This window comes from Penicillium daleae (genome assembly GCF_028827525.1).
Source record: "Penicillium daleae strain IBT 16125 chromosome Unknown utg000009l_segment0_segment0, whole genome shotgun sequence".
NCBI lineage: Eukaryota > Fungi > Ascomycota > Eurotiomycetes > Eurotiales > Aspergillaceae > Penicillium > Penicillium daleae.
The window spans coordinates 1,797,850-1,812,712 of NW_026623157.1; the positions used below are offsets into that span (position 1 = coordinate 1,797,850).

At 48.7% G+C, this 14,863-nt stretch overlaps 6 protein-coding genes across 6 annotated transcripts; 4 read left to right on the plus strand and 2 right to left on the minus strand.

The window, feature by feature from the left end:
- Positions 1–725: 725 nt before the first annotated feature.
- N7458_011798 (glycoside hydrolase family 6 protein) lies at positions 726–2,308 on the plus strand (the record flags this gene model as incomplete). Its single annotated transcript, XM_056915180.1, has 6 exons — positions 726–988; positions 1,055–1,308; positions 1,377–1,514; positions 1,595–1,891; positions 1,962–2,203; positions 2,264–2,308. 6 exons carry the CDS (start codon positions 726–728, stop codon positions 2,306–2,308), a joined length of 1,239 nt encoding a protein of 412 aa, XP_056759934.1.
- Positions 2,309–3,602: 1,294 nt separating this feature from the next.
- On the plus strand, positions 3,603–4,913 carry N7458_011799 (uncharacterized protein; the record flags this gene model as incomplete). Its single annotated transcript, XM_056915181.1, has 1 exon — positions 3,603–4,913. The coding sequence occupies one exon, from the start codon at positions 3,603–3,605 to the stop codon at positions 4,911–4,913; it is 1,311 nt and encodes a 436-aa protein (XP_056759935.1).
- Positions 4,914–5,177: 264 nt separating this feature from the next.
- On the minus strand, positions 5,178–6,434 carry N7458_011800 (glycoside hydrolase family 7 protein; the record flags this gene model as incomplete). The annotated part of the gene is made up of 1 exon (XM_056915182.1): positions 5,178–6,434. The coding sequence occupies one exon, from the start codon at positions 6,432–6,434 to the stop codon at positions 5,178–5,180; it is 1,257 nt and encodes a 418-aa protein (XP_056759936.1).
- A 1,524-nt stretch (positions 6,435–7,958) lies between these two features.
- N7458_011801 (serine hydrolase domain-containing protein) lies at positions 7,959–9,831 on the plus strand (the record flags this gene model as incomplete). Its single annotated transcript, XM_056915183.1, has 3 exons — positions 7,959–8,487; positions 8,542–8,986; positions 9,042–9,831. 3 exons carry the CDS (start codon positions 7,959–7,961, stop codon positions 9,829–9,831), a joined length of 1,764 nt encoding a protein of 587 aa, XP_056759937.1.
- A 1,133-nt stretch (positions 9,832–10,964) lies between these two features.
- On the plus strand, positions 10,965–11,606 carry N7458_011802 (uncharacterized protein; the record flags this gene model as incomplete). The annotated part of the gene is made up of 1 exon (XM_056915184.1): positions 10,965–11,606. One exon carries the CDS (start codon positions 10,965–10,967, stop codon positions 11,604–11,606), a length of 642 nt encoding a protein of 213 aa, XP_056759938.1.
- Positions 11,607–12,091: 485 nt separating this feature from the next.
- On the minus strand, positions 12,092–14,006 carry N7458_011803 (C2H2-type zinc finger protein; the record flags this gene model as incomplete). Its single annotated transcript, XM_056915185.1, has 4 exons — positions 12,092–12,198; positions 12,258–12,479; positions 12,529–12,669; positions 12,731–14,006. 4 exons carry the CDS (start codon positions 14,004–14,006, stop codon positions 12,092–12,094), a joined length of 1,746 nt encoding a protein of 581 aa, XP_056759939.1.
- Between the last annotated feature and the right edge of the window lie 857 nt (positions 14,007–14,863).

Consider the following 14,863-nt stretch of genomic DNA (forward strand, 5'->3'; position numbering starts at 1 on the left):
AATTTATTTACACTCTACCCATAACTTTTCATGAACTCACATGGCTTAGACGTCCATAGAGTAAAGTGTAATGTAATCCCCACATCTTGAAGTCCCTGAAGAAACTAATACCCCAGATTTCCCCACTTCCTACCAGCCACTCGCCGCCACGTAGTCATGGTCCTCCGCAGATAGAACGATCATATCTAAGCAATAGACCCCTTGAAACAACATCTGCAAATTTTCCGTGACTATACTATCTCTGATCCGGCCCGCAATCCGTGCTTAATACAAATGACACCTTTTATCTACGTTCCTTCTTCAGTGGCCAAGTATGCCGATCAAGATCGACCGGATGCATCCACTTTTGGGGCGGGGAGTTTTGTCCGCGAAACATGCCCAGATATTAGTCTGGGGTTTTGCATTGTGAATGTGACTTGAGTAATTTTACGAGGCTGTGGGATGTCGAGCTATCGTCTCGTTTTGGTCAACGTTCGATATCGATTTGTCTGAGCTACCCGTGACGGGCACAGGGACATGGCGTTGAACCCTGATTGAATTAGGAATGGGGCGTCGGCCACACGGCGGCATGGCGTTCAGCCATGATGGAATGTGGAGGTATATAAAACAGCTTAAATCCATTGTAGTTCTCCCTTTTCGAAGGGCGGACCCAAGATATCCAGTCCTGGAAGTTAACACCACAATCTTTGAACAGAATCTTATCCGCTGGCGGTTCAACAATCAACATGCGCTCTTTTATCTCTTTTATGCCGCTGTTAGCCCAGTCAGCCGTAGCAGGAGTCATCCACGCGCGAGCAAGCTCATCTACATCCCCAACCGAGGCGACTGTCACTGCTGCCGCGACAACTGGCAATCCCTTCTCTGGATACCAGCTCTACGCAAATTCCTACTATTCCTCCGAAGTCTATGCCTCCGCTATTCCCTCCATGACAGGCTCCGCACAAGCTGCCGCAAGTTCGGCCGCAGTCGTCCCGTCATTCTTCTGGCTGTAAGCTCCATCTCAGGGGGTTTACCACTATTCCCAACAATACTTGAAGCTAATTGCGTGCCACAGCGACACAGCCGCAAAAGTACCAACCATGGGCGACTTCCTCGCGGACATCCAGTCCAAGAACGCCGCTGGCGCAAACCCGCCTTATGCGGGTCAATTCGTGGTTTACGATTTACCGGATCGTGACTGCGCCGCGCTGGCGAGTAATGGCGAATACTCGATTGCGGATGATGGCGTTACGAAGTATAAGGCGTATATTGATAGTATCAAGGCGGTTTTGACACAGTACTCGGATGTTCAAACTATTCTTGTTATCGGTGAGATATCAGGTTCTTCGTGTTTGACTGTTTTGAGACTCTGCTTATATCTTACGGTTTCTATCTAGAACCGGATAGCCTGGCAAACCTGGTTACTAACATGAACGTCGATAAATGCGCAAACGCTTACGACGCATACCTTGAGTGCGTCAACTACGCAGTAACGCAGCTGAATCTCGCTAACGTGGCTATGTATATCGATGCCGGTATTTATCATATCTCCCCTCCACCCAGAATCAATCTAACTAAGCCTAACCGAATCAAACCTGCTAACCAACTCATCCAGGACACGCCGGTTGGCTAGGCTGGCCCGCCAATCTAAGCCCAGCAGCTACACTCTTCGCACAGGTGTACAACAACGCATCCCAACCCGCCGCACTGCGCGGTCTAGCTACCAACGTCGCAAATTATAACGGCTGGTCCCTGGATACATGTCCCTCATATACATCTGGGGATTCGAACTGCGATGAGAAGAAATACGTTAATGCGATTGCGCCCTTGCTGCAGAGTGCGGGGTGGGATGCGCATTTTATTACTGATACTGGTGAGTATCTCGGTGTTCATTCATTCCATTTCGATGACCGTTAGTTTGGGTCATATACCAGAAAGACTTTGGATGTAAGTATTGACTGAGCTATTTCCGTTCTTCACAGGCCGCAACGGCGTCCAACCCACTCAACAAAGTGCCTGGGGAGACTGGTGCAATGTCAAGGGCACTGGTTTCGGCGTCCGACCCACGACTGACACAGGGGATGCGCTGGAAGACGCTTTTGTTTGGGTTAAGCCTGGTGGTGAGAGTGATGGTACTTCGGACTCGTCTTCTGCTCGCTATGATGCGCATTGTGGATATAGTGATGCTCTGCAGCCTGCGCCTGAGGCTGGGACTTGGTTCCAGGTATGGTTGACACTTTTATGTGAGGCTGAGGTATTTTGGAGGCTGACATTGTTTGTGTAGGCTTATTTCGAGCAGTTGGTTGAGAATGCGAACCCTTCGTTCTGAGAATGAGCGGATGTGGTTGAGTTGATTGTCGGGATGTTGATTGTTTAAGAGGTTGTCTGTTGGGATACGACTTTGAGTTAGCAATATCGAAGTTGTTTTCTGAATCTTGGAGCTTATAAAGGCATTCTCAAAGCAAATATAAGAGTTATTATTTACCCCAAGTACTCGGGTTCGGACCGAAAGTTGAAGTCAAGGAAGGGTTCATGGGTTTTAGGGCAAACCTAAAGTTGGCGTAGCACCTCGAAGCCCAGGCTGGACATTGTTTGCCATATGACATCAAGAGCAAGCTCCCGTTGCCCATGAAACCGAACGAGAGAAAGATGCCCCACGAGAAAGTCCTACCTACGCATGAAAAGAAAACAAGTTTAAAACCGCAAACACTGGAAAGCCCAAACCCCCCAGTTCAACATCCTACCAGCCAGACCGCAATTCTCAGTGCATACCAAAACATTCTCAAGACAGCTCACCTTTAACTCTATTATCACCTTGGGATTCAAAAATCACCGCACGCAAGTATTGACGCAATCATTTCCTGCATGTCTTACACGTTTCCCTTCAGATCTCTTGAGCACGCCGATGGCGTGGTGCGTGGTTAATCCGAAGCCACCCCCAGAGAGGCACCAGCCATGCGATTTAGTGGGACCAAGATCATCACTCATAGGTGCAATGGTGTAACAATGTCTTGTCAGATGCCAAGTATCTGCATAGTCTAGCCAGGTAACAGTACAGAAGATCCATTGGAATGCGCTTAAGCCGCTTCTAGGGATGATCGCCCTTCCCGACAGGACATTTCATGCAGCTTCATGCGAGGTTCATCATGTCCGCCATCAGGAGTCAAAGCGCGGTTAGGTAAGGCATCTCGTGCATGGCATTGAATTTCGCTCATATTAAACAAAATGTTTACGGGTTCGCTGAAATCATACTGCAGCTTCATCGTGAGCTTTCCATCCCCGCAAGGCAGAACAATTCTGGACTGCACGTTCGATTGATGTCCCTTGCAGTGAGCGACTAGATACTCCCAACAAAACTCAATGAGGTTGTGTACTGACCAGGATCAGACATTGGCATCGGAAACCTTGGAGAGAGCATCTTGACCAGCTATAGCTGTATACGTAATGCAATGGTTTGGAGTTCGTCGAGCTCTGCTCAGCTCGAGTATAAATACAAGCTTGATTCGGTCTCCACGGTCTATTCTTCATCTCAAGCCAGAGCATCTCTTGGAATCTACAAATCCCAGAGCTCAAGAGAACCCAAACCTTTTAGTTCTCATATTCAGTGAAGCTCGATCTTCAAAATGCGTTACATTCTGATCAACGGCCTTCTTCTTTTGGCCATTTCTCCTTTCACGGCGCTCGCCCTTCCCGTCGACCCCAATGATCAAGGTGGCCAGTGGGACCCCAGCGGTCAATACAGAAAGGGCCATTATGACTCGAACGGCGACTTCATTCCCAATGAGGGTAGTAACCAGGTCGGCTGGAATGAGAATGGCCAGAACTACCAGAATGGCCAATACTATCAGAATGGCCAGACCTGGCAAAACGGCGAGAATGCTCAAAATGGCAACTATCAAAATGGCCAGTGGCGAGGAAACGACTGGAACCAGAATGGCCAGTACAACAACCGTTGGCAGCGTCGCTCTGTTCCATCCCAGTCTCTGAATGCTGAAGAGCTCCGCAAATACGGTAACCTTGGAGCTCCCGGTGTTGGTCTTCCGAATGTCGGTGTTCCTGGAGTTAATATCCCCGGTACTGGCATCCATGCCCGCAATTGGCCGTCTGATCAGAATAACAACCAGGGCGGTTGGACTGATTCCAACGGGCAATGGCACCAGGGTAACCAGAACAACCAAGGTGGTTGGACCGACGCCAATGGCGTGTGGCATCAAAACAATCAAAATGGCCAGAACACTCAGAATGGAGCTGGCTGGACTGATGCTAACGGTGTCTGGCACTCTACCGACTACAGCCAGGGCTGGACCGATGCCAATGGGGTATGGCACAACAACCCCAACAATAATCAGGGTGGTTGGACTGATGCCAATGGCCAATGGCACGCAAATCAGAAGCGCGATATCGTCCCCGGCGTCTATGACCTTGACCACGCTACTCCAGTGATCGATGCCGCCGCTGCCAGCTCTATCATCCACGTTCCACGCTCCTATCCCAATGATGGCCACTACGACAACTACCGCGAGCAAGAGGAGGCGGATCGCCACCAGGAGCACGAGGAGGACCGTGAGACCGCTGAAGAAGTTGCCTCTGCCCTGCTCCCCCGTATCTGGCCTTTCAATGACTGGAACAGCAACGATGACTACTACAATGGCCGTTATAACGATAAGTGCAAGGACAATGACCCAAACGACCGCTCTGGCTGGTCCTGCCGCTCGGACTGGAACCGCTACGGTGCTACTCCCACTGGCTCCGTTGTCGCCCGCAACTATCCCCAGGATCAGAACAACTGGAAAAACAACAACGGTAACAACCAGAACGTCCCTCAGGCCACTCCTGTCGCCAACTATAAGAATGAGGTGCAAGATGTCGACCATGACAACAAGGACCATGATGACAAGGAGATCAAGGCTAATACTGATGAAAAGCTGGAGTAAATCCGCTGGGGCAAAGAAATGACTCGAAGTTGGAACAGATGGAGGAATTCGAACGACCGGTAATGATTATTTGAAGGTTCCATGTTTTTGACGTTGTTTCTGACATTACTGTTTATGATTTTGATGATTACACGAACTGCATACTCTCATTAATGTTTATCCGTTGCTGGCATGAGATGGAAACCGGTAATACAAAATGAAAACTGAATTATAGTTAGACAAGATCCAAAGAAATTGCCATCGAGTTCTATTTGAAATCTATATTCAATACGAATAGGTAGATCCAATATCTCCCCACCTGATGTTCGAAAAAGTCACCGATGTCTCAGGATGCTGCGCCTCGATAAGCGCAGGATTACCTTCAGTGCTGTTGCACGGTCCGGCACTCCCACTATCCAACCAGTTCATAAAAGCACCCGAGTCATTCCAGATACTGAAGATCAGAACCATTCCGCGACCAATTGCTTTGCCCATTTGCTTGAGACCGCCCTTTTGCTGGAAATAGCTAGCAGTTTCTGAACAGTATCCATCGGTAATAGAGTTGATCTCGCTGCCGGAGACGTCGACGACAGCGTTCTGGATCACTTTCTCGTTTTGGACATACAATCGTCGAATCTGCGATAGTGTTCCTTGAGCAGTATTGTCGTCGGTCACAAATTGCGTCACGACAGTAAAGCGTTTTGTGGTGTCGACTTCTTTCCGATATCCATAATAATCGTGGGCACCAAGCGCGTATGCATTATACCCGCAACCAGACTTGTCGCAGACACCACTGCTGCCACATTCATCACCAGTGCATTCATAGAGGCCAGTGATATTACAGGCGTGCGGTGTGTATCCAGTAGAACGAGCATTGGCTTCCCAGAGATCCATCTCGTTGCAGCAAGCACCGGAAGAATCGACATTGGCCACCCCATTGATCCAGGGCGTCGTAAAACACTGTGCGTCACAATACCCCGTGCCATACTGCGCACCCGCTGGGTTGAGCTTGCTCAGACCTCCAGATTGAACCATTTCTGACAGATAAAGGGCACCGTTCATTCCACACACAAGGGAGGAAACGTCCACATCGAAGCTCAGCTCTTGGTTTAAAAGTTTTAGCATATCATAATTTTTCCCACTCTCGTCGAGCAAATACACTCGCGGCGATACGGAGGACAAAGCGCCGTCGGATTTCATGTATTGGTGGAGAATCAAACTGCTGCCTTTAGTACTCACCCCGTGAGCGGCGTAGTCGACTCCGTCTAGCTCGCAGTTTTTGGCGCATGACTCTTCAGTTGCGCAAAGTGTTGGATTCAACCCAGTGCTCCAGTCTCCGCACGAGACACTGCTGTTTCCGACTTGATGAAGTGGGTGCGATAAAGCGTCCAAGACCACTGAAGTGTCATGTTTCACACAACCTCCTGTAGTGCTGCATTTCCATGTTTGCAGCTTCGGGTGAACTTCGGGAATTGATCCAATCTGTTGACAGGCGGCGAGCTGGGCCAGGACCGCGACAGCGGTCAGAAGATTTCGAGTCATGATGTATATTGCGTTGAGAACGATTCGCGTTGTCGATGCAAATGTACAGAATCAAGACAATTTATAGGTCATGGATCTGACGCTAATCTGGCATCCTCCAAAGCTAATCCTTAGCTTTACTTCCAGGGTCAATGGAAAGAAGTCGTCAAATCACGAAAGGCTTACCTACAAGTGCCAGATCACGAAGTGATAAACGCGCCATACTCAAAACAGTGCGGCCATATGGTCCGACTAAAGATGTCTGAAGATGATGGTTGGAGGAATGCTGAAACGAGGGTCTGTTTACTCCCCGCATTTCAATGTGCCCCTGAGGAATTTAGCCGCCATCAAACGCGTTTGGGGTGATAGGTAATTTTTCCACCATTTCCAGGTTAGTATAAAGTACTGCCCAGACTGTATCGGGTAATTACGTCCTATTAATCCGAAATCTCACTGTAATTTCAGCTCAAATGTCACAGATCTCGATGCAAAAAATTTACCCGCACTAGAACTGAGTTGCGGGAGACGCCACGCACAGAAAATAGAGCTCCCGTGGCCTACAATGCGCAATATTTTCGATCACAGGTAGTAGAGTGAAGACAGAAAAAACGATAATTCTACAAGGCTCATTAATTGATGCTGAATCGTATCTGGTGTGGAGATCACGAAAGGGCAAATGAAGGGACAAGGGCGTTCACAACCCCCTTCGTACCCTTTCGTTTCCCTACCACCTCACCTCAGCTTGGGCTTTGAAAATATTTAGGAATTATAATCTTATTTTTTTCATAAATGGTCTGCTAAGATCCCAATTAGAATAACCGATAAAAACGAAGATAAACCACTCTATACAATTCATGGACGATGTTTAAGGCTAGGCGATTGGAAATATGGCCAACTGGTTAGACCCTCCCTCCAAGGGAGTCGATTATGCAGGAGCATTTTCAATCATGCCTTTCCAGGGTCATTTTTCTCATTGAACAGGTATACCGCTCAATCTAGACAACGTTCTTGTCCTTGTGTGCGTACTTTGTGGGGATTTCAATACTATGCCGCTCGGATCTGGCAGCGTAGCTTGATGCCCGGGAATGGAACTAGGACGCAGCGACCACAACATCCTGATTCACCTAAGAGCTTGAAACAATGTAATGAGAATGACACAGTAGAAGGCATGTTAGTTTGAATAAGTACTATTCGGTGTCGAGTAAATTGCCAGTAAGCGGCGTGACGCACCTCTAATCGCGCAAAAAGAAAAAAGTGCTCTCCGCTATGGCCATCAAAGCTGATCAATGAAGTTGGCATCCTAGAGTAGAATGAGTAACCTTCGAAATCAATACGACAGGAGCTGTAGCTATAGAGCAAGCTGTAACTATGTAGATTCTTGCGGTCTTCTTTTCGCGTTCAAGGCTCCTATGCCCATGCCAGTGCCGCACATTTGGGACGGGAGGGATTGGAATGCTATGTTATAAGTACGCGACTCGTCCTTCACCTCGAAACGCGAAATCTTTCGACGTCCAGAGAACTCGGCGAGGCGTCTAATCTTTGACAATGTATTCTTTTTCATTATTGTCATTACTATCTCTGGGCGCGTGGGTCGCCGCCAAACCCAATGCCTGCCCGATCCTAGGGCCAGCCTTTCCGGCTCCGACGGAGATCGGTAGTCACCCAATATTCATAGAAGCGACACAAAATCTGACTGCACAGATAAAACAAGCCATCGCATCCGGAGAACTGGCCGGAAATTCAATATCTGTTCAAATATTCAGTGGAAGTGATTCATACACTGCATATGGCCTCTCACACACGGATGACTCGATACGGAATGGGTCCGTGGGAGTTCGAGAAGTGGACGAAAATACCGTGTTCCGTATTGGCAGCATTTCTAAATTATGGACCATGCTGCTTTATATGACATTTAACGGCACACGACATTTTCAAGAGCCTGTGTCAAAATACGTGCCCGAATTGCGAAGCCCTTACAACCGCTCGCAACAGATCGACCAGATCGACTACGTGAATTGGGATGAAGTGACGATCGGTGAACTCGCCAGCCATCAGGCTGGTATCCCAAGAGACTGTGAGTCATAATATCTGAGCTTGTATAATCCCATACTGACTGTTTGGTATGCAGATGCTTTCATGGATTTAGCAGCAAGTGCTCCTCCTCAGGCTCTTGCTGGCATGGGATTGCCCTCGCTGCCCAAGTCAGAGCGATTGCCATGTGGGAACGCTCCTTTTCCACCATGTAACAGGCAGCGTGGGTCTATCAAGAAAAAAATGGTATCTATGAACTGGCTCGCTGACACCTGTGTAGAGTTCTTTGATGGAATACTCGACACCCAGCCGATTGCGGCAACTTCCTCTACACCGCTATATTCAAATGCCGGCTACCAAATTTTGGGTTATGCGCTTGAAGCAATCGCCCAGAAACCCTTCCAAGATATCCTTATGGAGCGCATTATCAAGCCCCTTGGGCTGTCCCACTCTAGTGACAGCATGCCTGCTCCGAGTCTGGCGGTAGTACCCTCAGACATGACTTCCAGTCAATTCGATTTGGACATCGGAGATGCAATCCCGTGAGTTTTGGGAATTTTCTCCTACATGAGCAAGAATTTACTAACATCTCAATAGCGCTGGTGGGATCTACTCATCACCAAATGATATTTCCACCCTTGGTCGCGCCATTCTAGCCAATACACTAGTCAGTCCCGCCATGACTAGACGGTGGATGAAACCAGCAACTCATACAGCCTCCTTACAAGTCTCTGTGGGACACCCTTGGGAGATAATGTCCTTCAGCGAGCCTCGACTTGTTGACCTATACACTAAAGCTGGAAATATTGGAATGTACAATTCAATCATGGCCCTATCTCCAGATCACAATGCCGGGTTCGCAATTCTTACGGCAGGCAACGGCAGCTTCTCATTACCATTGAAGCTGGGTGAACAAGTCGCCGATATCATGCTTCCTGCCCTGGAGCAGATAGCCAAAAATCAGGCAGCTGAAAGATTTGCAGGGACATATGCCCTGGAGAATGGTACCTCGAACTCATCCATTACTCTCATTACGGACGATGAACCGGGATTGAAGATTGCCGAATGGGTCAGCAACTCTGTGGACATGGGTCAAGCCTTTGCAGCCAAAGCAGGTCTGGAGAAAACCCCTTCACTACTTGGTATGCGCCTGCAACCTACGGGCCTCAAAAGCCCCGGGCGAGTTTCATTTTCGGCGGTAATTCAGGGTCTGAGTTCACAACCAACATCTGGTACAATGCTTTCGGCCTGCCTAACTTGGTTAGAACTGGACTCCTATATCTATGGGAATGTTGGCATGCCGGAGTTCGAGTTCAATCTGAATGACGAAGGAGATGTGGTTAGCCTTACTCCGCGTGCGCTGCGCATTACTCTTCCCAAAGTCTAGGTGGACTTTGCACCAAGAATGAAACAATTCTCGATTTGCTTCACCAGCAAGCAATCTGTTTATAAGATCTTGATTATTAGGACTCATTAATTGAGTGTCCTCCTGTAGTATTATCTTTATACTATTATTAATAATTTGAATGAATTACCTTAGGATATGAGTTAGGCATCACCAAGAGAAGATTCGCGAAAACCAGAGCACTTCCATATTAGCCAAGCTATTAAAACCATAATCGCCAACTACACACATACCGAGCATGTCAAGCTATGTTCAACCGCTTAACAACAAAATCTCATCAAAGATTCAATGTGGAAAACCTTTCCACCTCCACGAATCGAACCCTTAACTTTCTCTTCCCCATATAAACGGACCTGCGGCGCTCGACGATGCTCAAATACTTCACCCCAATGCTCACTCCCTCAACCTCACACTATATCCCACGGTAATCCTTTGAATTCTTGCCAAAGAGAGCATTAAGCATAACTAGTGCATTGGACTAGCTCTAAGAAGTACTTTGATATACAAAAGTTCTCGCAAAGAGCACAAGCATAGACTTTCATGCGTAGATTTGTCATATCGCAAGTATAAAAAAGAGGTAACCCTCCACCTCTGAGGACCTCCTAGAGGGAAGCTCAGATGGAGCGTCATAACTTCTACCAACTAGTGGGATTGTCCAGCAGTTATACCGCTAGACCACAGAGGTGGAGGGCTACTGGGAGGGACTGGAGCTGGGTTATAATCTCTAAAGGCATCACAAATGAGTTTGCAGGCCTGTCAACTGCCGGTGGCTGGATAGACAATCTTCATGGCATCGTCTTCAGCATACCACCCTTGATCTAAATACAATTCTCCGGCTTTGAGTGTAAATATCTGAAAGTTTTTTTTGAAATTGATCATCCCCCACGCATTATGAATACGTGACATTAACTAAACACAACAACATCAATTGGCTTTTTGCTCCCCTGTGCTTATCACCACGTGACACTACGTCATCAATCCCTAGCTCCGGGGATGGGACCACCGAAGGTCCTCCGAGTCCGAGACCTCCATTCATCAACTTCGTCCGGAGAAACTGGACAGCACTTGACCACCAGTTCATAATATTAGCATTGCACATACCTCCAGTCCTAAACATGGCATCTGCCCCCCTCCGCTCCGGAGCGCCCCTCCTGCGCCTCCGCAATCTGCAATCAACCCGAGTGGCCCGCATCATCACACCACCTCGCGCTTTGTACAGCATCTTATCCAGAAACACTCGCCAACACCCCAATGCAAATCCCACAAAAACACTCACTCCATTACATACCACCCCAACACGCTCTCAACCACCAACCCCGCTCATCAGAGCATACTCAAGCCCCACACCCCCCAAACCAACAGCAGATCTCCTAATCGAAGAACTCCAAGACCTCTATGAAATCGCCAAAGACGAATTCGAAATCGCCACCGAAAGCACAGACGGTGCAACAATCTACGCCGCCTCGGACCGGGACTCTGCGCGCGACGCGCTGAACCAGCTCTGCGCTGTGTATCATCTGTACACGGCTAGGCCAGGCGAGGATGTCGATAGTGGTGTTAGGAATGTCGGGGGTCAAGTGGAGGGAGGAGGGGAGGCTGGATCGGAGTTGGGCGAGGATGCGTTTGTTGAGACGCATTTTAATCCGCAGGAGGTGGGGGGTGAGGTGCGTGATGAGGTGAGGAGGAGGGTTGGGCAGCGGGTTAGGGAGTTGAGGAATGCGGTTGAGATTCTTGAGGAGAGGGCTCATGCTGAATGAGAGAGGGGGTGTTTGGTAGACGTTGCGTGAGGGAATCGGGGGTTTTGTATGATAGCCCTTTGATGGGGTATTTTATGTGGTAGATGTATAAATCGGGATTCCAGGCATTCGGCCTGTTGGAAAGTGACTATAATCCATTGTAGGAGAGGCCTTTTGAATTGTCTTCATGAAATTATGGGTGGGAAGGAAATCACCGCATTGACGTCAATGATAAAAAAGGCATACACTGGTCAATACATCCCCGAATAGAAATTCGCTAGTAACATGTCCAGAGAAAAGAGAGTCCAGACAACATCAATGAATATTTTTCAAGTATGCCAAAAACGCCCGTTCCAGGTTGAACTCCAAGGGAATCCCATTCGTATCCTTCCTGTTGCCATCCATCAAAGGAAGGCCGAGTGACGCCCCAGCGCCGGGATGGACCGCAAGGTCGTGGAAAACATGACAAGTCGTGTATAATATGGGAATAGTAGGAAGATGGTTCGTTATAAGACGGCAAAAGAAGATAGACTGAAGTGGTCAGGGTTAGGGGATGGGAGTGTCGAAGATATGTCTTGTTTGTGTTTTGTTCGTTGGTGGCGTTTCAATTGGTCTAAAGTGGAGTACAGAGTCAGTATAAGTAATTGGAAAGAGGGTAACAAGCTTACATACCGGGCCTAGTAAAGCTCTTCGGACAGCCGGGGAAAGGACATTTATGTTTTCGTTCGCCGTGAGTCAATCTGTGACTTGACATATTTGATGACTGCCAACTGTCAGCGATCAGAATGATTAAAAAGTATATCGTGAAAACACTCACATCGCCGGTCTCGAATTTACATCCTGGATAAGTGCATTTGAATGGCTTTTCACCGGTATGAGTCCGCGAATGCGTTTCTGGAGTCATTAGTAATTGATGAGAATATGAAAAGGGAGAATGACTTACTCAGTTCGCTACTATCGGTAAATGTCTTTCCACAGTCTTTGCACTTGAATGGCTTGTCTCCTCGATGACTACGCTCATGGCGGTCCAAGGTTGCTTGCCTGGCAAAATTCTTTCCACAGACGGAGCAGTTGAAATTTTTATCTAGTTCATCATTCGTTAGCAAGAGCATATTTCTTCGAAATTGTGGGCGTCTCACAATTACTATGTGTCAGGAAATGGCCTTGGAGCTTCGACTTTTGTGAGAACGGCTCATCAGGACGGTGACATCCTTGCCAGCAGCAATAGTATCCATTGCCCTTTGCACCGTCGACAGTGTTCATGTGCGCAGACACAAGATGGTCTTGGAGAGCGCCAGAATCGGCGAAGGTAGCACCGCAAGGAGCTTGAATACCATGAATAGATGTCACCCACTTGCAGATGTGCAACTCGGTATCTGATGCGGAGAATTCTGGCGTCGTCAAGACTGACGAAATATCTCTTTCAAGAGGAGGAGGCGTCTCCCTCGGGCTAGACATGAAGTGCGAGCTCACGCTGGATCTGGACTGACGCGAATAAGGGGAATAGGGATGAGAGTGGTGGTGGTGAGCTCGGCAGCGGTGGTGGTTGCGATGAGGGCCGTGGACATGAATATTTAGGTCATTAGGGTTCTTGAATTGGCCATGAACATGATGGTGCTCTGGGTGAAAACAGTTTAGAGTGTCATCCTGCGGCTTCTCGAGGGTGTTTGAATCGGGTTGTTGGTGGTGATGGTGGGTAGTGAGTTGTTGGTCGTGGCACACAGAAAAGTCAGAGCACATTCCAAGCATGTGGAAGACATCTGCAGGGTTCACATCTGGTTGTTGAGGTATAGGTTGGTGTTGGTGTGTAAACATGTCCTCCCAATCCTTTCGGAAGTCCTGACATCCGAGATGGTTGGGGACATTTTGGTCACAATTTGTTGCGTGAGTCTGGTAGGAAGATAGGAAGTCGTATTGATAGCATGGATCAATCATGCCCGGCAAGGTGTGGTCTGCCGTTTTCCCGGCTTCGGCGACAGGAGGATGGCCCATCGCTGCCGACGACAAAGTATTGGAAATGTCCAACGACAGCGGCGTTGTAAGTCCGAAAATAGAGTCAAACGTGCAATCTTGGTCGGTCGTACTGTCACAACAGTGATTGTCGAAGCAGACGGGGTCGGTGCTTTCGCAATGGTCCTCGTCGCAGTTCGCAACCGAGCACACAGTCGAGGCGTCGCAGTCTACGAAGCCGTCACATATTGATCCACAGTCATCGACACATTCATCGACACAGGCATCTTCATCACAGCAAGCCTCGTTGACATCGCATTGAGCCAGCGATGTATGATGATCAGCGTCCGTGCAGTTCCACTGGGTCTCGCAGTGGGGGACTGAGGGCTCCTCTGCGGCCTTAGTGTCGATATGTAAATCCTCCCAGCGACACTCGAGGCAGAAGTCGCCTACTTGGGGTTGGGAAGCCATTTTATCACGGTTCAGGGCGAGTCGCCGAGGAAAGGAAAGGGGGAAAGATAAGGCTCTGTACTGGTACAGAAGAAACCTCAAAGCCCGTTATCTTCCCGCGGCAGCAAGGCACAGGATGTGGAACAGGGGGAAAGAGGAACGGTCAAGGGACCGAGAAGAGCATGCGACTGCAGGTAGGATAATTGGTCACCAGGAATAATTCCCTTGACACAAGTATATCACGTAACCGGCAAATTGCCCAATGCCACGGTAGTCCACCACGAAGTACCGTGCTCCCGGAAAATTCCCACGAGCACGGATCAAAGCACCTCTATCTTGCAGACAGTCTCACAATTGTATCATGCACTAAGCCTGCAGGCAAAGCGAACGTACAACGTAGGCAGAGTATTACCGATACAATCGGAGAAATCGGCGAACGATCGTCATGCAGCACAAGATTTCGAGCAGGGACCAGCGAGGACCTTGTGAGATGTAGCGGGCGAGCGAGAGCACGTAGTAAGAGAGTAATATTTGACTCGGAAAATGCAACGAAGAGAAGATGTGGGCGATTCGTATCGGGCGGGTTGGGTTTCGCTAACGGCCTATGCGGACTGTCAGAACTCTCCTGAGGACCTTTGGGACGCTGATGGAGGATGGGGACCTTGGGGGTTAGGCGTCATGATCGGCAGGCGAATGGTAATGCACTCGTTGGCAAGCGGTCAATTCGAATCTCGTCGCGAACATTGCTGGGCTTGTCGCCGAGGGATAATGGACCACGCGAGAGGAGATATTCCCCAGCATTCCAATGTGATCTGGCCCGTGAGAGGGGGAGGGTTTCTTTTCCATCTGGATCTGGATGATTTCGTGGATGACTAACA